Genomic DNA, 23,782 nt, shown 5'->3' with positions numbered 1-23,782 from the left:
TTAAAAATTATTTGAATATGTAAAATATCTATGTGGTTTCCCATCAAAATGTTGTAAAAAGTACACTCAGAAAGGTCTTACCCTCTGCCCCAACTCTGGAAATAACCATTTTACTGGTTTCTCTTTTTTCCTTCCTGTGTTTCTCGTTGGGGGTCGGGGGAAGGTGTGTGTATAATTGTGTGACTTCCTCTTCTTTGGTTCACAAATTCCCTTGCTTCTTTCACACAGCTCTGGAAATAGCTCCACATCAGTTCAGAAACGCCTTCCTCCTTCCCAATTCTGCTGCCTAAGACTTCCATGGGTTGCTGGTATTCAACCAACCATCTTTGGGTGGCTGTGTAGATTGTGTCCGATACTTTGCTAGCAAAAATAATGCCGGCATTCTCCGGTAGCACACATAGCAGGTTAAGGATCTAGCATTAGCACTGCAGCAGCTCAGGTCACTGCTGTGCTGTGGGTTCAATCCCTGGCCCGGGAACTTCCGCATGCCATGGGCGGGGCCACGAAAAAAGAGATCCGTCTAAAAATAATGCCACGAAGACCGACCTTGTGTGTGTCTTGTTTCGTGTTTCAGGACATGTCTTCAGGGTAATTCTGAGAAAAGGAATTGCTGGGTCAAAGAGGAAATGCCTGTTGCTTAGTCTGATCAGGCTGCTCTAACACGATGCCATAGGCTGGGGGGCTTAAAGACAGCCAATATTTATTTCTCACAGTTCTGGAGGCTGGGAAAGCCAAGACCCAGACAGGGGATCTCTCTGGGGTTTCTTTCCTAAGGGCACTAATCCCATTCATGAGAACTCCACCCTCATGACCTAGTCACCTTCCAAAAGCCCTACCTCCTGATACCAGCACCGTGGGGGTTAGGATGTCAGTATGTGGGTGTGGAAGGACACAAGCATCCAGTCCACTGCACAGGTGTGGTTCTGTTCATTACAGAAGGTCAACTTCCCTTCCATAAGAGGATGGATGGTTTTGCTCCCGCATCAGCAGTGCACAAGCACCTGCTTCCTCTGAAGCCTTTCAGCTCAGCAATAACAGAAAGTGTAGAGGACTCGGTCTTTAAGACACGCACAGGGAGTTCCCTTCATGGTGCAGTGGTTAACGAATCCGACTAGGAACCCTGAGGTTGCCGGTTCGATCCCTGGCCCTGCTCAGTGGGTTAAGGATCCGGCGTTGCTGTGAGCTGTGGTGTAGGTTGCAGATGCGGCTTGGATTCTGTGTTGCTGTGGCTCTGGCATAGGCTGGTGGCTACAGCTCCCATTAGACCCCTAGCCTGGGAACCTCCATATGCCACAGGAGCGGCCCTAGAAAAGGCAAAAAGACAAAAAAAAAAAAGACACGCCCAGGACTGATGGGAACTCACAGCATGTCAAGTGCTGAAACAGAGGCCTTGGTTTAAGGAAAGGACACTGTGTATTCTCAGGTGCTCTCAACAGGGAGGAATTTTCCAGTTCTGTTCTGTCATTTCTCTGAGTCACTGTGTCGAGAAGGCTTCCCCTCTCCTGGTAAAAATCCATCACTTCTCACAGAAAACACTCAACCGATGACAGGCTAGGGTTTCTTTTTAAAGGACACATGCTAATTTCAAATGGAAGCATGCATGTCTGGTGAGCGGAAGACCCTCTTCTGAGACCCTTACAAAAGACCCTCATGGTTAGGAAGAGAGACTAATAAGGACCATCTCTTTACCCCGAGCCTCACAAAGAAACAAGCCTTGAGATCCCGCTGACTCTGTGACAAATAAAAGCTACGCCAAGGGCTGAGCAACGCTTTAGAAATAGCAATAATTTAGCATGCAATCTTCACTGCGTGGAAAAAATGAGACACGGGTTTAAAATGAGGAAAAGAAGCATCAACTGGTCAGCTCCGGGGAAGGGTAAACAGTAAACAGGTAAAGAAACAAAAGTGAAATTTCACTGCTTGGCTGGTAAACTGATGTTTTCCCCAGGGAATGGTGGCTCTTCAGCTAAGGGTGCACCCACCTGCTAAGGGAGTAGTGAGGAGAGGAGTTTGTATCCAGTGGGTGAAGGAAAGCATTTGTAAATGTTTCTATGACTGTAATTTACCAAGAAGCACTGGGATGAGACCCAAAGAATGCCTGCGCTTTCAAGCCTCCTCCAACTCCCCTCCACTTGGTGAATACGTCTTGAGCCTCCAGAATGTTCAAGATCTCTGCAGGCCTGGCCAGGCAGGTGGACATCAATCAGGCTGAGTCCCGTTTCCATCAGGCAGTCCAGGAGGACAGAGACTTCAAGCTCCAAGAGAGGGATCAGGCCTTAAGAGAAGTCCTGGTGAAGTGAGCAAAGCCTGGGGGTGGGCTTCATGGCGGAGGAGGCATGCAGACGGGGGATGGAGCTTGCAGGAGGGCAGGGAAAAGCTTGTGGTGTTAGGAGACCTGCCTTTGATGGGAAGTGGTCATTTCCTTGGTGACTCCTTCGGTGGGACCAGGACTTCAATGGACAGGCAGCAGCATCCTAATTAGGAATCAGACGTATGGATTTATGGAAGGAAAGCGGGCGTTTCTGAAAAGGGACTATTTTTACCACCAGGCAGATTAGACTATCAGGTAAGTGCTTTAATTTTAGAGATGCCAGGAAGGAATCGACTGTAAAACTTGAATTCGTGACTCTGAAGAGCTTTTTAAAAGATAGATTTATGTAACGTATTGAGGTGTTTTCCCCCAAGTAAAACTAGAAAATACAAAATAGCTCAGCCCCCTTTTTCAAGTTCATCAGGATTCCCTATGGTTATGTGAACACGTTTAAACTCATGCTCTAAATAGATGCACATTAAGGGGACTGCTCTTTTTAAGTAAATTTTCCCTTATTACATAAGTGACCCATTTATTGCAAAAAAAAAAAAAATTTAAACACATATGAGTAAAAAGAGGAAAATTCCCTCAGAATCTGACCAATCAACTACAAGTACTGTGAAATGTTTCTGATGAGCATTCTTGCAGGTCATTTCAAATATCTACGTGTGCTTAAAATTCCATATGTAATAACACCCTTTATAAACAAAATCAGACCATACTACCATCCAATTTGGGACTCTGCTTTTCTAGTCCATCTACTGTGGGCCTCTTTCCAGGTTATTAACTGCTTTCTAAAATATTTTTAACGATGCTCCATTTTACAGACATGTCATCATCCAAACAGTCGATCGCCTATTCTTGGACGTTTAGGTGGCTCCAAATATTTCACGACTATAAATAACTCCATAATAAACATTCTTGTAGGCAATGTCTTTCCCATGGATTCTCATGGTTCATTAGGACGCATTCCTAGAAGTAGAGTCTCTTCGCCCAAGAGTAAGAACATTTGTGGATTCATTACGCAGGTGTCAGAGGCCCTCTAGAAAGACGGCGTTCACTCATACTCCCACTGCCAGAGGCAAATGACAGTTTCCAAGCCGTGGCTAACCCTGGCTGTTCACTTTTTAGATTCTCTGATGGCTGTGGATCTGATATATTTTGGAAATACAGTGCTTTCTCTGTGTGACCACGTGCATTTGTTGGTAAGCGGTGCTACCCAGTTTCCTTACGAGGTGCTTTACAATAGAAATACCAGCAGTAGTCAAAAGTTTTGAATTCCTGGGAAGGAAGGGATTTTTGTCAACCTTATGACGGACAGCCAAGGACCTAAATGGGGGTCTTTGATGGTACACCTTATTCGTGCTTCTTACAGCTCTTGTAAAGTGACCAGTCTCTTACCAAAGACATAGTCATCGTTTTATGAGACTCTAAATCCTTGAACGTTCAGTCCTGGTGATTCAGCACAGAATGTTCTTTCTACTGGATATTAGGGTGATGTGGCTGGTTTCAGTGAAAAATGAAAAGGTATCAGACTACTGGCTTCTTGTTCAGCAAAATACTTCTCTAAAATCCGGCTACTTGCCATTTTCAAGGAAAAATGTGTGAACAATTTCCAATTATGACTTTTGTTAACTACAGGATTTTCCTTCAAGACTAATTTGTGTATGAATGGACATCTTTTCCTTCCGTGCTTCATACCTTAAATAGTTTTGCCTCATTTGGTTAATAGTTAAGGCCCTGTGTTCTCCGTTGCAACAGTGAGTGTATTTTGGTGCTAAATGCAGGCTTCCTAAATAATAACAATACCACTTCCTATTTGTAGAGAGCGAGCCCTGTAGTTTCCAAAATGCCCCAATTAATAGAGGAACTAAGTTAGATCTAACCATATAGTTTATAAGGTGATTTAAAATGAATGAATGTACGAGGAAGGAAGTGGGCTATTAATTCCTTTACAGTCTGAGCAGAGTATATAAAGCCTAGTAGCCACAGCCTAAAATATACCTTATGTGTACTCAGGCAACTCCTAATCTTAGTTTCTCAAATTTCACCCTCAACATGCCTTGAAAATAACAATATTTTTTTTCGGTCCCCCTTATTTCAGAAATGCTTCTGTTGGTGAAAGACACATGACAATCACCCCAAATCCTCAGGCCTGATGTGTCCCCAGATCCTTGGTTAGGAGTGTCCCAAAGAAACCCACCTCCCAGGCTCTCCCACATTTTCTACAGTTTTGGATGAATACACAGCATTATAGCATCTTATCCATGAGTTATTTGCGGGAGCCTATTTTGAGAAATACATTTCTCTCTATCAAGGCCGTATAACTGTCCACATTTCGTAGTTGGCAACAGAGCTACCATTTGTCTGAGTTTTTAAGGACGCTACCAAGGACATGTGAACCTTCAACAGGAAAATTCCAATATTTCACTAGCTAAGCAACATCATCCAGGCTGCCTCGCACGCCTGGAAGGAGAGCAAAGCTTGGCTGCCTATTTTGGATTCTGAAAACGTGTTCAGTGAAGCAACATCAAATCTTCAGCAGCTAAGCCCCAAGGCCACAATGCCTGCTTCCCAGGATCATGAAACCTGCCCAACACGAGCCTATCTCCTTACACCGCACACCTCTTGGTCCCTCTGGGCTTTCCCCTACTTAACCAGAACTCTAACTGCCCAACCTAGCAACAGCATCAAAGACAAAAGCCAGGAAGTTTCCTTCGAGGCTCAGTGGTGAAGCATCCCGACTAGGATCCATGAAGACGAGGGTTCGATCCCTGGCCTCGCTCAGTGGGTTAAGGATCCAGCGTTGCCCTGAGCTGTGGTGTAGGTCGCAGATCCCAAGTTGCCGTGACTGTGGCGTAGGCCAGCAGCTCAGCACCGATTTGACCCCTAGCCTGGGAACCTCCATATGCTGCAGGTGTGGCCCTAAAAAGCAAAACAAACAAACAAATGAAACAAAACACTCCTCACTTCACCAAAACAGTGAATCCAGTTTGGGTGGGGTTTTTGACTCCCCAGGGCAGGTCAATCACCTCCCCCACGCTTGAGCCACCAAGCCCAGAAGGCTGCTAGTTCCCAAAGAGGTCATTAACCAAAGAAACATCGTCATTAACCAAAGAAGGGCAAGATGCAATACCAGGAGAGGGCCAATGCCACACTCAGTAACTGCAGAAGAAAGACTGAAAGGAAGGTCACATAAGCATAACGCCCATCAACTTCCCCATATTCACTTTTTCACTTGCTATTTCCTGATGCCACCTGGATGGGCTGGATGCTGGGATGCAGAGATTAATGACATCAGCAGAGCTGTCCACTCCCACCCACCCCCCGCCCCCCGCCCTGTGGCAAGTCTCAGGTCATTAAGAAGAGACACCATGCAAGTGGGTGATAACAGGGCAGAGCTAACAGCTCACGGAGCAAAGGCAGGGCCCTGGGCGCTCCCAGGAGTCACCCAGCTTCCACCCCAGCAGCCCCAGTCCAGGCTGCATATTAACTCTGTTAACAAAGAAATACCAGCAAGGCACTGGGGAGTCACTGAAAACAACAGGTGCGTGGATTTGAGGAAAACTAACCCGGCAGGTGTGAATGGGGCAGACTGAAGGAGAGAAAAAGACATCAAGAAAAGGAAGGCTGTAAGAGGCACAGGGTCAGAGTTGAGGCTTGTGAAGTTAGGGGACAGCCCATAAGACCACCCTCAGCTCAATAATTCACGAGAAGGACGCAGAGCTGTTCCTCGCAGTTACGGTTATTGCAGTGAAAGGCTGCAGTTTTATTTTAATGTATTTTGTGGCCACCCCCGTGGCATGCAGAAGTTCCCGGGTCAGAATCCAAACCGAGCCACGGCAGTGACAACACTGAGTCCTTAATCACTAGGCCACTAGGAAACTCCTGAAAGGCTACGGTTTTAAATCAGGCAAGAGTAGAGATACATAGGATAAAATCTGGGAAAGTTCCACTTGGAACTTCCCAGCTTCCCCTGTGGAACTGTGGACAGAGCTAACCTTCCCAGCCAACAATGGGTGACAATATGGCCAACCGGAAAGCCCATCTGAGCCTGGGCATCCAGAGCTTTTCCTGGGGCTCCCCCACCTAGACCTAGGTGGCCCCCCAGGTAGCTGACCTCAGTCTGCAGCTTCTCTGGAAGCTGAACTATCATCATACGGCCCAAAGCCTCTACCTTATCTGACATGGCCCAGGCCCCCAGGTAAGCAGAGACACTCTTATCAGACGTGACATTCCAATGGCCTAGAGGTCACCTCCTAGGAGCCCAAAAAAGAGGCCAGACCTCTCTTTGGGTAAGATTAACTCTTTACTAAACAAGAGTTTAAACTGTTGGTCTTTTAAACCTATTCCCAAACATGGTTCAATCCACATTAACAAATTATCATGATACAAAGCAAGGAAAGAGGAGTTCCTGTTGTGGCTCAGGGGGTTAAGAACTTGACTAGTATCCATGAGGATTCAGGTTCAATCCCTGGCCTCGCTCAGTGGGTTAAAGGATCCGGTGTTGCCACAAGCTGTGGTGTAGATCGCAGACACGGCTCAGATCCCAAGTTGCTGTGGCTGCGTCGTAGGCCAGCAGCTACAGCTCCAATTCAACCCTTAGCCGGGAAACTTCCATATGCCGTGGGTGTGGCCCTTAAAAAATAAAAAAGTAAGGAAAGACCGTCAACTTCCACCTCATCAGTAAGATACTTCCGACCACGCAGCAGCAGAATCTACTTTTGGAGAGTCTCCTTGGGGGGATCTTTTGATCCACTGAGTAGGTTCTCTCACAGCTGCAGTGAGAGAGGCCACATCCTGCCCTTTTCCAACTTTTTTCCCTGGATTTTGGGGGTCCATGTAGCCTCAAGCCTAGAGCCTTCTGAGGATTGATTGCTGCCTCTCTGGTTTAAATATGTTGATTTTCAAAGCAACTGAAAACATCTTTTAAGTGGCAAAAGTAAACTGTGTTTATGGATTTAAAAGGTAGAATTAATTAAAAATTATCAAGGACCTGTTTTGAAAAGTTTTAAAATATGTATTCGAAGACCATCTTCTCACTATGAAGTCATTTTCCTACTATATTTAAGAGTACAGATGTGGGAGTTCCTGTCATGGCGCAGTGGTTAACGAATCCGACGAGGAACCATGAGGTTGCAGGTTCGATCCCTGGCCTTGCTCAGTGGGTTAAGGATCCGGTGTTGCTGTGGCTCTGGTGTAGGCCGGCGGCTACAGCCCTGATTAGACCCCTAGCCTGGGAACCTCCATATGCCGCGGGAGCGGCCCTAGAAAAGGCAAAAAGACGACAAAAAAAAAAAAAAAGTACAGATGTGTTTTAACGTCTAATAGTTTGGCAACATGCCATGTGACCCTACGAATATTTCGAATAAGAAAATAGAAATTGCAGATCTTTATGCTACACGAGGTAGTGTTGAGTTCCTAGCGCATGCCTGCAGAATCCACCATTAGCTGGCTGTGTGATCTTGAGCTTGTCATTTTAACCTTCTGGTTCTGCTTCTTTTTCTGTAAAATAAAAGAGCTGGACCAGATCATTTCTAGGTTCCTTCTCCCTCTAGCAATCCTCCCTCAGAATAAAATAAACATCTTACAAACATGAATGAGAACTCCTGAAAGCTGAGGTTACTACATAAATAAGAATCCCCTCTATTTCCAGTATTCACCTCTTATACCCCAAAGGAAGAAACAAGGAACCTTTAGATAAAAGACATAAAATGATGAAATATTTTGCAAGACATATCATTAATTCCTTAGCAATCTCCTGTAGAGCATCAACTATGGACCACTCAAGGATACATATTTGAAATATTTGCTTCTACTTTACGTTGTGAATGATTCGGTGCAAGCTACCCGCGAAATGGAGATTTTCATCATAGCCTGCCTAAGAAGCGCTAAATATGATGGAAAATAGAACGTGGGGAATTGAGCTTAAGGTTATATGCCTTCAGAACTCAGTGACTTTCTAAACTGATTTTATAATTAGAAGGATATTTTTAGCTTATTTTTCAATTGGAAGGTTTTAATATACTCATCTGAAGCTCTGTAATTTCGCATGAATCTTTTCTGATTTTTTAAAAAATGAATTCATCTTTTCTCCCTGGTGCAGCAATGTGTGAAAGAAACAGCTTCCATTTAGTGTTACATCAAATTTCAGGGGCAGTGAAACCATGCAAAGCAGCAGGCCCTAGCGACTGCCCATAGAGCACCTCCTCAGACCCTGGCAAAAGATGAGGAGGACACTGGGGTATCCAGCCTGGAGGAGCCGGGTCTAAGTGTAAGGACGGCCCTATTCACAGGGAATTACAGCACCAGGCATCGCTGCTGGTTATACAGGAAAGGGGCCTGGTGGGGATGCCCCACGGCACCTTGGCCAGGAAGGGTGAGGACATGGGGACACAGTGGACAGTCCTATCCGAGCAAGATGACAGGAGTGGGGACACCAGGTAAAGAGCCTGTTATAGGAGCCTGACCTTCACCTTCAGGGGATGGGACTCCAATGGAGGTATTTAAGCAGTGAAGGGACAACAGCAGACCCATAGGTTAGAAAGGGGACAGAGAGAAGGATGGGCAGAGAGAAAGAGATGTCCAAATACCAAGAAGGGGACAAAGCAGTCCCCTTTCAAAGCAGAAAGACTTTGGGGATCCAGGGGGCTCGGTGAGGCATTGACATGGGGGTGACGGGAGTACAGGAGAAATTGAGGCTGGCTGCCACGCTCCGCTTGGCCTCCTGGTTAGCTGCTGGTATGGGGTGCGCATGGGAGTGCTCTGGGGGAGTGTTGGGGAGACATCCTGTTGGGGAGACCTCCCGGTGGAGATGGCCAGGGACAGATGAAAATGAAGAGCTCAGGACAGGGCTGTCTGGAGACACTCAGAACGAGTCAAGGAAGGTAGGGACTTGGGCTGGAAAAACAGAAGACCAGATGGTTGTCACGCAAATATTCTGAGGCCTTAAAGGCAAAAGGAGATCTGACCTGTCTGTCTGGCCCCTAGAGGGGAACGAGGGGTAAAAAGCTTTAGGACGTGGTTTTGTCACCCTGAGCAGCTTTTCCTGGATCAGAGCTGGGGGAAGATGGAAAGGGCAGGGGCCCCCGCCTCCCAGGGCGCCCCCTGAAGTCGGGGAAGGGGAGCTTCCCTCCTGGCAAAAAGCTGCTTTCTCTCCTTTTCCTCCCCAATTCTCCCTTTACCACCCTGATCGGCCGCGCTCCAGACAGCTAGCTAAGGAATGCCGTGAAACCAACCTACTAACTAGTAACCGAACCCCTCCCACCAGGAGTATTTGCATCCCAAAACGAGGGATTTGTTCATTTAAACAAATGCCCCGTGGGTGGACTGTGCAGGGGAAGGTGCCGAAGAAGATTTCCCACTTTGGTCCGCGCTGCACTTCCCCACCCCACCCCCCAGGTACCCTCCGGGCATCGGGAACCGGCCCTGGCCCGCAGAGCCGGCCGCGTCACTGTCACCTGGCACTGCCCGGGGAAGCGGAGAGCGGGCGGGCCGCCCCCAGGAAAGGACGCCACGGAGCCTGCAAGGTTTCTTGCTAGGCTGGGAGGAGGATTTTGGAGTTGGGAGTTGTCCCCCTAGACTTCCACGGCAGACTGGACCACTCACACTCCCCCTCGACTCCAGTTGCCCGTTTCTGCTTGGTTTTTGTTTGTTTGTTTGCTTTTCTCTGCTTGTTGAACTAGCTAATACGAGGGTGCAGGTTCCAAGAGCGGGGCAAGGAAACCGGTGGCGGCGTAGGGGCACTGTGTTTCGCCTTCTCTCGCTCCCCTACACCCTCTCCGGGCCGCCGGGGCCTTGGAAGAGCCGGGGGCAGCCAGACTCGTTCCGGAGAGGCCTCTGCGCTGCCCCCCCTCCACCGTCAGGTCTGGAACGAGCGTCCTCGAGGGTCCCCTCGAGGCTGGGCCCAGGGCGGCAGAAGCGAGGGTCTCCCGGCGAGTCCCTGGGTGCGCGGCGTGGGCAAGGCCGAGGTTCGGCAGTGGGCTGGGCCGAGGGTCACCTCGCCCCTACCTTCCAAGTTCGCCCTGTGTGCAAGCGGGGTCGGGCCGGACAGAGGAGGGGGCGGGAAGGCAGGGCGCAGCTCTCGGGTCCCCACCTATCCGGCTCTGTGCGTCTCCCCGGGAGGGACGCAGCCGCGGTGCGGGAGGGAGGCGCGGGGAAGGTGGGAGGTCCCCGGCCTCAGGCGGCGCCTGCGGGGCCTGGGTCGCGCCGAGCCCCGGCTCCCCCGCCCCGCCGCCGCGCGGCCTCGCCCCCGCCGCGCGCGCCCCTCCCGCCTCCCCGTTGCCGTGGCAACCCCAGGAGCCTCCAGGCGCGCGCCCGCCCGCCCGCCTGCGGGAGCGCTCGGCAGCGGCGGCGGCTGCGGCGGCGGCAGCTCTGGCTCTAGCCGAGCGCGCTGCGACCCCGCTCCGGAGCCCGCTGGTCGCCCCCTGCCCGGCTCCGGGCCCCCAGCAAGGCCCCCGACCCGGCCCCAGCGCCCGCCCGGCCGCCAGCCCCCATGGAGCTGCTGGCCGCAGCCTTCAGCGCCGCTTGCGCCGTGGACCACGACAGCTCCACCTCGGAAAGCGACGCGCGCGACTCAGCGGCGGGACACCTGCCCGGCAGGTGAGGACGAGTGGCCGTCCCGACCCCCACGCGCCGCCACCGCGCGCCTGTAGACCCAGCATGCGTCCTCAGCCGCGGACGCCGACCTGAACGGCCGGTCTCCCGCCCCCAGCCGCCGCGGACCCTGTCGCCCCTCACCCCTTCCTCGGCCCCAGTCGTGCGGGCACACCACCTCGGGCCGCGGGTGGACCCCAGCCAGTCCCTGCCCAGGGCTGCCTCCCAGGCCCTCTCCCGTGTGCCCTGGGCACACGCGTCCTGTTCAGTGTCCCCTCTCCGCGCCGCGCGGCCCTGGCACTGGAGGATCGCTACCCAAAGAGGGCCGGGGACCGTGTGACCGCGAACCCCGCGGGGCGCGCAGCGCGCTCGGGGCTCCTGGCCGCGAGATCCGTCGGGGCGGCCGGTCGGCGCCTGGGAGCGGGCAGGGCGCGCCAAGTTTCCGACGCCTGCCCGCGAGCTCCGAAAACATGAAGGTTTGGGCGGGCTAGTGTGGGAATGAATCACCCGGTCGCACCCTGGTGCGGTGACAAAAAGGGCCTGTGGAGTCTGCCTGGCCGGGAGGGGCGGCGGCCGCTGTGGCCGCTCGGCCTGGACATCCCGAGCAGGGTCCAGCTGGCCCGGCCGCCTGTGCGGACGCCGCTTGCGAGCTGGCCGAGGCGTGTCGTTGCTTAAAAATAACCGGCCCTTGCCGCTTCTCTCTTCCTGGCAGCGAGTCATCCTCCACCCCGGGAAATGGGGCCACACCCGAGGAGTGCCCGGCCCTCGCCGACAGCCCTACCACGCTCACCGAGGCCCTGCAGATGATCCATCCCATTCCCGCAGACTCCTGGAGAAACCTCATCGAACAAATAGGTGGGTGTCCCCCAGCCGCAGCGGGGCGTCACTGAGGGACACGTGGGTTCTTGGTGGACTCCGAGGGGTCCCCTGCTTGTGGGGCGCCAGTTCTGTCTTCACCTGGGCAAATGCATCTGACAAGGAAGGTTATTGACCTGGGTTATAAATGGTCCCATCGTCAAAACAGCCACACTTTAATAGTGACTGTGTAACTGGGTTTGGGCAAGTGCGTTTCTTTCCCGGGGGTCTTGCAGAAGGGGACTCACCCAGCCCTTTCCTGGGGCGAGCTCTCTGTCCCCTTGGCTCCTGCCAGAAAGTCCAGGGGTGAGGCGCCAGCAGGCCATGCAGGAGAGAGGGCTCCAAGTGTCCCTACCCCCACCCCAAACCCCCACCCCAGGGGCTTGGGGAAGAGCTGGAAGGGGAAGCGAGTCTGCAGAGGGGCTTCTGGAGAGAGCCAGGATGACTGGTGTGGTTCTGGCACGGGGGATCAGTGTCAGACTTGGCGCAGAAGAAGAAAGCACAGAGAGAAGGCAGGAGCCCCAGAGGTTAGGGAAGGAGGCCTGGCTGGTGGGAAGTGTGGGGCGCAGCCTGCCTGTCCAGCTCCCGCCCAGCTGCAGCTAAAGCTCTGCAAGAGCAGAAAGTGGATTGAGTCGTCGTCCCAAGAACTGGAGCACTTGCATTTAAAAGTCAACCATTGCTGAGGCTATCAAACTGGGTATGTTCGTCCCCAGAGCTGGTCATGGCATGGGTTGTTCAGGAATGGTGCCGCCGCTTAGAAATCTTTTTGTCCTTCAGTGTCGTCAGAGCCACAGTCTCTTCCTTAGATTCAACTTTTGGCTTGAAAATTTTCCTCCCTCAATTCATCATTATTGTCCTCCATCCTGAATGCGCAAACAGACATGAGGTGTCTCCAATGGAAGCGGCGCTTCCTTTGCCCCAGGAGACCTGCATTTGGGAGACTTTTCAGGCAGGTCCCCCCCTTCCCTGGCTGAGGTTTATTGCAGATGGAACCCAGGGAGGAGCTGGACGCTTGCAAAGCTGAGGGTGGAGGGCACACTGCACGCCGCTAAGCCGGGCTGACTCCAGGGATCTTGTTCCCAGCTGGCCCCCTGCACGTCAGGCTGGGTGGTGATGGTGGTGGCGGCTTTTCCCTTTGTTTGCTGGGGGAAATGGAAAGAGGCTGATCTGAGAACACTCCCTCCTGAAAATCCCTTTCTCCCACCTCTGCCACATTGCCCGTTGTCCCAAGGGGGGCCTCCTCAGCCTTGGTCTTGGCCAGCAGCCTTGACTTTCCACCTGCTTGGAAGGGATGCTCTGGCTAGGAGCGACGTCAGGACAAGGAAGGAAATCGGGGTGGGGGTGGGGAGATCCGCGCCTCCTCCCACGGAGAAAGGGGCTCCCTTCTGCCCTGTGGGCGTGTGGAGACCTTCCTGGAGAGCCAGGCGGAAGCTCAAGGCCAGGCGTCAGGAGCCTTGACGTCCTGGCCCGCAGTTTCCTCCTTGGGTGGCAGTAGAGACTGCCATTCCGAGTCTCTTCTCCCACGGTCTGCTGGTGTCGTGGTGCAGATGTGTTTCTGGCTCCCGGGCTGGATCAGACGTGTTGAATCAGCCCAGGGCTGAGGCTGCGTTCCTCTCACATCCTTGGTCAGAGACCCGAGGCCTGCGCCGAGCAGATGCCTGTGACCGGCCAGCTGCTTGGAGCTCAGTGAACGATGTGAACGCTTTTCGGGGATCAGGAAAGGACCCCACATTCCTAAAGACACAGTGGAATTAAGGGGAGAGGAGAGCGGGATGGTTATATGGGCATCTTGTAGGCCAAGACGTTGGATTTTGCAGTGGCTCCCACCAAGGCCAGAACAGAATTATGCCAAGACTACGCCTGACGTGGTAGACAGCTGTCACTGTAGTTGGCTGAGGCTCCACAGGTCATAGACCTGTAGACCCTGTGATTGTGCGTGCGTGTGCCCACACGCCCGTGTCCTGTGATCGTCTCTGGCACCTAACAAGTATTTGGTAAGTAGAAGGTGCTCACTAAGAAATAAGTAAATTCTAGATTTCCCGCTATGGCTCAGCAGACGTGAACCCGACTAGCATCCATAAAGGTGTGGGTTCGATTCCTGGCCTCGCTCAGTGGGTGGAGGATCCAGCGTTGCCGTGAGCCGTAGTGCAGACCTGGCTTGGATCCCCGTGGCTGCAGCTGTGGCGTGGGCCAGCAACTGCGGCTCAGAGTCGAACCCTAGCCTGGGAACTTCTATATGCCCCAGGTGCAGCCCTAAAAAGCAAAAAAAAAAAAGGCATTCTCTCCCCTTCAGAAGTTTCTATCTGAAGGATTCAAAGAAAAGAAGGTGGGATTCTGAATGACTCCAGCAGCGGTACTTATCCTCCCCTCAGCAGAGTAGCTTGGGCAGCCCAATATAGATCATTTTAATGAGGAGAGACAGGAACCGAGGCATCTAAATCGGCGTGGATATAATACCAGATGCAAGCTCTTACAGGTAAAGTTAGTTTGGCTGAGACCGAAGGTACAAAATAAATAGAAAAACATATCGGCAGTAGGGCTCACGTACAAAAATTTAACCGGATAACGTTCCGTTCCTCAGGCAAAGCTACTCTATTTCTGTTGTAATCTGAATTTTAAGGCTAATCAAAATAAACAGGTTATGAAAAATGGTTACCCGGTGTATCAGATACCTCTTTGTAATCACGGTCGTTCCGGGAAAATTGATGTTTAAATGCATACTCTGAAGACTTCAGAAAAAAGGATGACGTTTTAAGAAAATGCTAAAATTACTTGTACTGAGAGTTCTTGGTTGAGTGTCATATCCAGCCAAAAATGATCTTAAGGAATGAAAGTATTCTATCTCAGTTAATGTGTGCAAGAATGAGGTGGGAACTTCTGGAGTTGGCTCATTCAGCCAAGCAATCCCCCAGCTCTTTTCTTTTCTTTCTTTTTCTTTTTGGTCCTTTTGTCTTTTTAGGGCCACACTTGCAGCATATGGAGGTTCTCGGGCTAGGGGTCCAATCGGAGCTGTCACCACCGGCCTGCGCCACAGCCACAGCAACGCAGGATCTGAGCCGCATCTGCAACCTACACCACAGCTCATGACAACACTGGATCCTTAACCCACTGAGCGAGGCCAGGGATCGAACCTGTGTTCTCATGGTGCTAGTTGGGTTCACTAACCGCTGAGCCACGACGGGAACTCCCCAGCTCTTTTCCATCCTTCATTCTCAGCATTTGGGCTTCATGTCACAAGGTGCCTGCCACAGCTGCATGCATCAAGCAGCCATGTGTATAAACCAAAAAAAAAAAGAGATCAGTTTGTCTTCAGCTGTCTACTAAGGAGGGACATCTTTTTGAGAATTCCTTCTCAAAAATATAAGATGTCCCCTTACCCTCCTTGGCCAGGTGGCATCACACGCTCATGTCTAAACCCAGCAGTGTCAAGGGCAAGGGAACCATCACAGTAGGTTTTGATCAGTCAGCCTTCACCCACCTCCCTGAGCACAGAGTGGGTCAGCACCCAAACAAAACCCTCCCAGCCAGCTGAGAAGAAGGGATGTGAGGGGATGGAAGAGAGGCAGCCAGAAGTGTCTGCCGCAATGTGATTTCAGACCTGTTCGGAAATCATGGAGTTCCCAGGTGGCATAGCGGTTGAGAATTCGGTGTCGTCACTGCTGTGGTTCAGGTTAGATCCCTGGCCTTGGAACTTCCACATTCTCCAGGCTTGGTCAAAAACAAAAGAAATGTTCAGAAATCAGAAATTTCAACCCAACTACCACAATGCTGGTGTATTTGTCTCTTCCCAGCATCCGTGTCTCGTTATCATGCTGACCTACCATTTGCATGACATGCCATGTAGCATACAGAAGACATCATGCTGAACCTTCAAAAAGATGCCAAATTGGCTAGATATGTTTGTGATGCTTGGAAATTGCATTTTTAAATGAATATTTGCATACCGAGGACCTACTATATAGAGACCCTGTGCTGAGCATTAAAAAGTCAATTCAAGTCAACTCATGGAACCTTCGTGTCTTTAAACCTCCGTAAACACAGTATCAGAGACACAGACTAATTGGTGCAATGCTAGCAACAATAGCTACATCTTATGCTCATGACTGAACCAGTTTATGCAGTAACTTTAAACCTCTTGTCTTTATAGATCCTCAGTCTGGGTTGCATTTAGCATATATTTGGGTTTTCTTTTTCATTCCTTTGTCACATTAACTCCATGTTGTAATCTGCTGGATTGTACCTTTGCAAAATCACAGGATTTTTTTTTTTTGAAGTAAATGCTGTACTTAGCATAAAGGCTTTATAATTTAGCATTTATGGAGCATAGGAAGCCAACTAATTTAACCCACAGGCCAATTTATCGGGTTCCTGTTTGTTAAAATTGTGAATATAATTTATCCAGCCATTTTCAGGATTTCAAAGATAGTCTTAGTTTTTTTCCTTCCTTTTTTGTACCGTCTAGATTTCTTTAACAATTAAATAAGGAATAATAGCGAAGGTTTGTACTGCCTTGCATGAGAAAGTGCTTGGCAAGTGTTGCCTTTATCCCTGTTAGAACTTGCCAGGGAAAATCATCTTTGTTTTGTAGATAGACATGTGACGGGGCCCTGACCCCTCTCCCTGGCTCCAGACCAGTCCAGCTGCCCTTCTTGCCACCTGAGTACCGCTCGGGGGCACCAGGATCTCTCCTCCACCCCGTTCCCCAATCGGACTCTCCTCCCATGTTCCTCCTCTCCTTAAATAGGGCCACCAGGCCCTCTTGCCAACTGGTCACCCAGATATCACTCATGGCCCCGCACCAGCCAATCACCAGCACCTGTCTTCTGCCTTATAACTGTCCCTGAATCAGGCACCTGACCCCGTCCCCCCACCGCCACTGCCGTTCAAGCCGCCATCCTTAAGAATTGGCACGCCTCTTTCTTCCCATCCGTGGGGCTCCTAAGATGTAGACCAGACAGTTTGCCTGCCATCTCCTGAGGCTTCCCTTTTGCCCACAGGATAGACAAGACGCTTGGGCTGACCCTTCTCTCCTCCCAGGCTCACTGCCAGCAGGACCCCCACCCCGCCAACCCAGCCCTGCTTCCTCTCTCCCTGGGCTGGGGCCCCCCCTTGCCATTGAAGCTTTTCTGCTGCTCCTCTGTGGAGAAACCATCCCTCTGCCCCGCAGCCAGGATGCCCAAAACGACTTTTTCCCTGTGGAGGTGCTACCTTTTTTGCTGATTCCTCTGTCCTCTGAGAGCTCCTCGGAGACTTAGCATCTGCATTTATTTCAAGTACAGTTGGTCAGGGAAGTTAAGTCTGAAGGCAGAAAGGGAATGTTTCCCTTTTGGATCATAAGGTTGATGAAATAAAGTTTCGTTTTGTTTTATTTTTTCTAAAATGATCATTTCCAACCACTCCCATGTCACAAGTGAATATCCTGGAGATTGAATGCTGAAGCAGTTAAGATTTTCAGAAGCACCCTGTTGGGATACTGATGACGGGGACATGTCCATCAACCCCGAACATTTTGGTTTGTTCATCCATCAACTTCTGGATTCTCGTTGTTTGTCGAGCATGTGTGCAAGAAGCATATATCTGTGTGGCGATTTTGAATCCGTTCGGGATTTCTGAATTCTTTGTTGGAAAAAACCTTATGCCTGTGGATCCTTCCCCCCAAATGAAGCCAGTGGCAGATCCCTTTCCTGAGACCTGGGTGGGTCTGGCTTTGTGTTTTCACCGGAGAGCATCTGCCCTGGACTGGAGTCCAAAGGCTTGACTCCGTGATTTGGAAAAACTCTTCCTCTGAAATCTCTTTCGTGTCTCAGTACAATTCAATTTGATTTCAGGGCTCCTGTATCAGGAATACCGAGATAAATCAACTCTCCAAGAAATCGAAACCAGGAGGCAACAGGATGCAGAAATACAAGGCAATGCCGACCGGTCCCCAGCCAGCGAGGAGGCTCCGGAAGAGGACGAAGAGGAGGAGGAGGAGGAGCTGCCAAGCCCGCCCGAGAGGAAGGCCTTGCCCCAGATCTGCCTGCTCAGCAACCCCCACTCCAGATTTAACCTCTGGCAGGATCTCCCGGAGATTCGGAGCAGCGGCGTGCTGGACATCCTCCAGCCAGAGGAGATCAGACTGCAGGAGGTAACGGGCGGCCCGCGGGGCGGGGGCTTCCGTTCAGAATGTGCAGGTGTTTCAACCAGCGTGGGTGAGGCTTCCTCAGTGCGGCGAGGCTGGCTCACGGGAAGGATGACTGGCGGGGTACATCCATCCAGAACATGCGGGAAAATTCACCTTCTTTCACAGGCAACAGAAAACACCTCGTTAGCTTCTAGGAGAGCTCAACCCCCGTGTTGCGTGTTCTCAGCATTGCAGTCTTATCAGATTTGTACAATTGCCTTCTCTCAGCCCTTGGTTATTATTGTGGGGTGTTTCCGTGGCACGTGTGAACGCTAATGCAATAGGTGATGCTGAACTTGTTGTGACCTTGAGCTGACTCCAGTCCTCTGTGCTGTTGGTGCGTTTCACTCGCAATCTTATCCCACATCTTCATCTTGCAATCGCTTGGACTTTGGATGGTGGGGCTGTGAAAGCAGGAGGTACCACCCCTCCTGAAATGGTGCAGGAAGCTGGGGCGTGGGTCTCTCCGCCTTCGCTTGATGATCTAGGCAGACTTTGCCCGTCAAGCTGAAGCAAGATCACGGAGTTGCCTAAAGGTTTGTTGCTAGCCGGGAGACATAATCCCTAAAACATGAACAGTAATGGAAATGAGTAGCTAAGAAACCTAAGTGCTCATTTTTGTTGAACCAAGATTATGTGGGTAGAGAGGGAAATTCTGTGGTTCCACGAGACAGGTGTGTGTGTGTGGTCAGCAGTGAGGAGTGAGAGTGGTGGTGAGCAGTGTGACCCTGCAGGGGTGTGTTCATGGTGACAGTTAAAAAGTGGATGTGGGGGGTGGGGGTAGAAATGAAGAGAGATGGATTTTTAAAAACTTGTTCAATCCCACTGTATCATCTCTATCCTCCCCTCAACTCCCTCCCCACCCCCACTCACATCTTCATTCAAGACCGTCCTTGACCTTGTTCCTAGTTGCCTTCCTGACCCAGATGTCCTGTCCTTCTTTAACCTCTGGTTCTCTTGCAAAAGCTTCTATAGAAACATGCATTCTTCTCATGTATTTAAAAGGCAAGGAGTCCCGTCGTGGCTCAGCAGTCATGAACCCAGCTAGTATCCATGAGGATGCAGGTTCCATCCCTGGCCTCGCTCAGTGAATGAAGGATCTGACGTTGCCGTGCGCTGCCGTGTAGGTAGCAAATGTGGCTCGGATCTGGCGTTGCTGTGGCTGTGGTGTAGGCTGGCAGCTGCAGCTCTGATTCAGACCCCCAGCCTGGGAACTTCCGTATGCCGCAGGTACGGTCCTAAAAAGAAAAAAGAAAAAAAAGTAAAAGGCAAAACTCCAGGCTGTGCGCACAGTCCATGACCAAGACGGAGAATAGCTCCCGACCAGCATCATCTAACCCAGACTCGGGTGGCACCACGCCCTTGCTCCTCAGGAAGGCTTGATATCACTTGAGTTTTAAAGGTGCGTCCTGCCCAGGAGCCTCAGGGGTGATGGATTTAAACTCTGATACCACTTGTGACTCATGAGCGGTGATTTGTAAGTGGCCGCTGCAGTTTTCTTAAGAAACTTTTGAGGTCAGTTCCATCATCTGGTGAGGGGTCGTACAGATCCGTGCACCTCACCAACAGTAAAAATGCCTAGTGGAAATTGCCCTGACAGCGGGGGGATGTCCATGAAGCAGGTGGAGCTGGACTGAGAAAAGCCTACCAGGAGTTGCCACGGAAAGCAACCACATGAAAGATGCTGGAAGCCAGGGAAAAATAGCCCTGCAGGTGGCCTTCCCTCCCACCTGAGAGACCCAGGGGCTCCACCAGCCACTGACAGAACCACCAGCCTTACCTTTTTTTCTTCTCGTTTTATCGAGGTGTAATTGACACACATCACTGTATCAGCTCAAGGTGTGCAGTGTCATGATCTGACTTCCATACGTCATGAAATGATTATCCCAATAAGTTTAGTGAGCATCCATCATCTCATACAGATAAAACATTACAGAAATAGAAAAAAATTTTTTCCTTGTGATGAGAACTCAGGATTGGCTCTCTCAACAACTTTCATATATGACATATAACAGAAGTAGTAATTATATTTATCAGGTACACCATGCTCTATAACTGGCAGTTTGTATCACTTGACTGCCTTCATTCAATTCCACTCCCCACCCCCCACCCCAAGCCCCTACCTCTGGGAACCATGGTCTGAACTCTTCTCTATGAATGATTTTTCGTCTTTGAAGTATAATTGGCCTACAGTACAGTATTCGCTCCTATTACAAACATGGCGATTTGGTATTTCTATACATTTCAGAATGATCACTTACATGTTCTGACCAAGCCTAGTTGCGATATGGCACCGTACGGAGGTATTATGTAGTTATCACGACTGCATATTCCCCACAGTGTGCATTTCATACCCAGGACTCATTTATTTGGCCACCGGAAATTTGTGCCTCTGAATCTCCCTCACCTGTTTCCCCCCGCCCCCCCGCCACCCCCAGCAATCACCTGTTTGTTTTCTGAATCTCTAACTCGGTTTCTATTTTGTTGTGTTCGTCCACCTGTTTTGTCGTTGAGATCCCACATGTCGCTGAAGTCATACAGTGTGTGTCTTTCTCTGTCTGACTTATTACGTAGCATAATGCCTTCTGGGTCCATCCATGCTGTTGCAAATGGCACGAGTTCATTCTTCTCATGGCTGAGTAGTAGTTTCACTTTTTTTTTGTCTTTTGAGGGCCGCACCCAAGGCATATGGAAGTTCCCAGGCTAGGGGTCCAATCAGAACTGTAGCCTCTGGCCTACACCCCAGCCACAGCAACACCAGATCTGAGCCACATCTGTGACCTACACCACAGCTCACGGCAATGCCGGATCCTTAACCCACTGAGTGAGGCCAGGGATCGAACCTTTGTCTTCATGGATACTAGACGGATTCGTTACCTCTGAGCCACAACGGAACTCCGTATTTTTTACTTTCTACACCAAGTCTTTTTTATCCATTCATCTATTGATGAGCACTTGGGCTGCTTCCATATCTTCGTTCTTGTAAATAATGCTGCAGTGAACATGAGGGGTGGGGGCACGTATGTCTTTTGAATTAGTGTTTTCGTGCTCTTCAGATAAATAGCCAGGAATAGAATTGCTGGGTTTTATGATAGTTCTATTATTCATTTTTGAGGAATTTCCATACTGTTTTCCATAGTTGCTGTGTGACGAAGCCAAACTTGGGTCTGCTCCCCCACACGAAATAAAGCCAATTCGTCGACACCGAGGTGTGGTGAAGGAAAGCGCGGTGTTTATTGCAGGGAGTCCAGGCAGCTGGTGCTTAAAAGGCCTGAACTCTTCCCTCGCCCATGGTTTTCAGGGAAAGGTTTTTAAAGACAGAGTGAGGGAGGGGGTGTGGTCAGCTCGTGGACATTCTTCTGATTGGTCGGTGGTGAGGTCATCCGAAATCAACATCATCAACCTTCTGGTTCCATCCCTTCTGGGGTCTCCCTGCTCCGGGGCAGCAACCAGTTCACTTCTTCCCCGGGGTGGGGCTTTCAGTATCTTCAAAACTGTTCAAAGGACATGGCTCAGAATATTATCGGCAGCCCTTGAGAGGGCACTAAAGGTCCTTGACTCTGTTCAGTGACTGAACTATTATTATTTTGTCTGGCTTGACTGATTTCCTTTCTTTCTGCATTTTCTTACATCTCTGATGAAGTTTACTCTTTGGAACTTGGGCAGGGCCTAGACGGCTACAGTTTTTCTACAGACAAGAGGCAGGCAGAGGACAGGGGGTGGGGGGCTATTCCAGGAAGGGCCCCTAGGGTCCTGCCCCCTCACAGCTGCACCAGTTTCCATTCTCACCAGCAGTGCATGGAGGTCCCCTTTTCTCCGTATCTGCACCAGCACCTGTTATTTGTTGTCATTCGGTTAATCGCCATTCGGACAGGTGTGAGGTGAGAGCTCACTGAGGTTCTGGCTTTGCCTGCTCTGGCAGTTAGAGATGCTGAGCATCTCTTCCTGTGTCTGTGGGCCATCTGGAAAAATGTCTATTCAGATCCTCTGCCCATTTTTTTTTTTTTTTTTAGGGACACACCCATGACATATGGAGGTTCCCAGGCTAGGAGTCGAATTGGAGCTGCAGCTGCCGGCCTACACCACAGCTCACGGCAACACGGGATCTGTAACTCACTGAGCAAGGCCCGGGATTGAACCCGCATCCTCATGGATACTAGTCACATTCGTTTCTGCTGCACCACAGCAGGAACTCCTCTGCCCCCTTTGTAATCGAGCTGTTTTTTGATGTTAAGTTGTATGAGTTCTTTGTATATTTTGGATAGTAACCCCTTATCGGACCTATAGTTTGCAGATATCTTCTCCCATTCAGTAGGTGGCCTTTTCATTTTGTTGACAGTTTCTTTCACTGTGCAAGAGCTTTGGAGTTTGGTACGGTCCCATTTTTTAAAAATTTTGCTTTTGTATCCCTTGCATTCTAACTTTGACTTTCGTATAAAAGCAACTATACAGTGCTATTTTACAATTTGGCTTTTTTTCACACAGTATCACCACCATGGAGCCTTTTTGTTTTCATCCTTAGAATAAAGAAAAGTGTCCAGTTTCTGGGGGAATACTTACTTATTTTTTTTACGTTGATAACTAGAGAAATAAATTTAAAACACTTGGGAAAACTTAGAAATGAACCCCACTAGAACTTAAAACATGGTATAAACCTCTTACAACAGGAAGCCAAAAACAGAGTAAGCAGGGATCTTGTAAGAAAAGGAAAACACTAATTAAAAAAAAAAAAAAAAAAAAAAAAAAACTCCAAAAAAGAGAGTTCCCGTCATGGCTCAATGGTTAACAAACCCAACTAGTATCCGTGAAGATGCTGGTTCGATCCCTGGCCTTGTTCAGTGGGTTAGGGATCCAGCGTTGCCGTGAGCTGTGGCATAGGTCGAAGACTCTGCTCGGATCCAGTGTTGCTCTGGCTGTGGTGCAGGCTGGCAGTGGTAGCTCCAATTCAACCCCTAGCCTGGGAACCTCCATATACTGAGAGTGCAGCCGTAAAAAGAAGGGGAAAAAGACCCACAAAAAAAACAAATAGCATAAAACAAGGTGGCAGAGTTAATAGCAAACATATCTATGAGAACCATAAATGTAAAAATGCTGAAGTCCTGAACTGAAAGTCAGAAATTATCCAACTGATTAGGAAACTAAATCCGTGATATTATTGTACAGCTTAGAATTCTGGGCAAGAAAAATTACCAAAGGGAACCACAAGTCATTTTGTATTATTAAAAGTGTCACTTTATTTTTAAATGTTTTAAAATTAAATAAGCTACTCATTAATACATTCTCATGGTTTTAAAAAAAAAATGTAAACAACGCACTTGTGTGCAGGCCTTTTCTTGGCTCCTGGGGTCTCAGGGGAGAACCAGCTGTGTTCACGTTCTCATCCTGATAAATTATGGCCCTAATGCACCTTGTGACTTTGGACTTGAGGCACTCCTGAAGGCTCTTACATGCAAAATCCCCACTGATCTTTATGATGTTTCCCCCGTATTTTACACTTGTTTTATTCAAGAGCAGTTTGCTTTTGGTTTTAGTTTGTAGCAACTTGCCTTTAACCTTGCCTCTTAGGGCTTTCAGCTTTCTTTTCATAAAAACAAAACTCCCTTTGCATTGAAAATTCTCTCTCTCTCTCTCTTTTTTTTTTTTTTTGTCTTTTTCTAGGGCTGTGCCCGCAGCATATGGAAGTTCCCAGGCTAGGGGTCTAATCAGCGCCGTAGCCACCGGCCTTCACCATAGCCACAGCAACGCAGGATCCGAGCCTCGTCTGCAGCCTACACCACAGCTCACGGCAACGCAGGATCCTTAGCCCACTGAGCAAGGGCAGGGACCGAACCCGCAACCTCATGGTTCCTAGTCGGATT

The 23,782-nt window shown here is 49.8% G+C and overlaps 1 protein-coding gene across 2 annotated transcripts in view; it reads left to right on the top strand.

Annotated features, from left to right (window-relative positions):
- Nucleotides 1–23,782, top strand: part of NGEF (neuronal guanine nucleotide exchange factor) — a 127,447-nt gene that overhangs the window by 71,781 nt on the left and 31,884 nt on the right. Inside the window, exons 1-3 of one of the 2 annotated variants that reach the window (XM_021074905.1) lie at nt 10,635–10,912; nt 11,619–11,761; nt 17,590–17,888. In XM_021074905.1, coding sequence (XP_020930564.1) covers nt 10,806–10,912; nt 11,619–11,761; nt 17,590–17,888 — 549 coding nt within the window. In that variant the 5' untranslated portion in view covers nt 10,635–10,805. Of the gene's footprint in view, nt 1–10,634; nt 10,913–11,618; nt 11,762–17,589; nt 17,889–23,782 lie in introns of those variants that run through there. The other variant, XM_021074904.1, reaches the window with a different exon arrangement.

Source organism: Sus scrofa, chromosome 15, assembly GCF_000003025.6.
Source record: "Sus scrofa isolate TJ Tabasco breed Duroc chromosome 15, Sscrofa11.1, whole genome shotgun sequence".
Taxonomy (NCBI): Eukaryota; Metazoa; Chordata; class Mammalia; order Artiodactyla; family Suidae; genus Sus; species Sus scrofa.
This window is presented reverse-complemented; position numbering and strand designations above follow the sequence as displayed.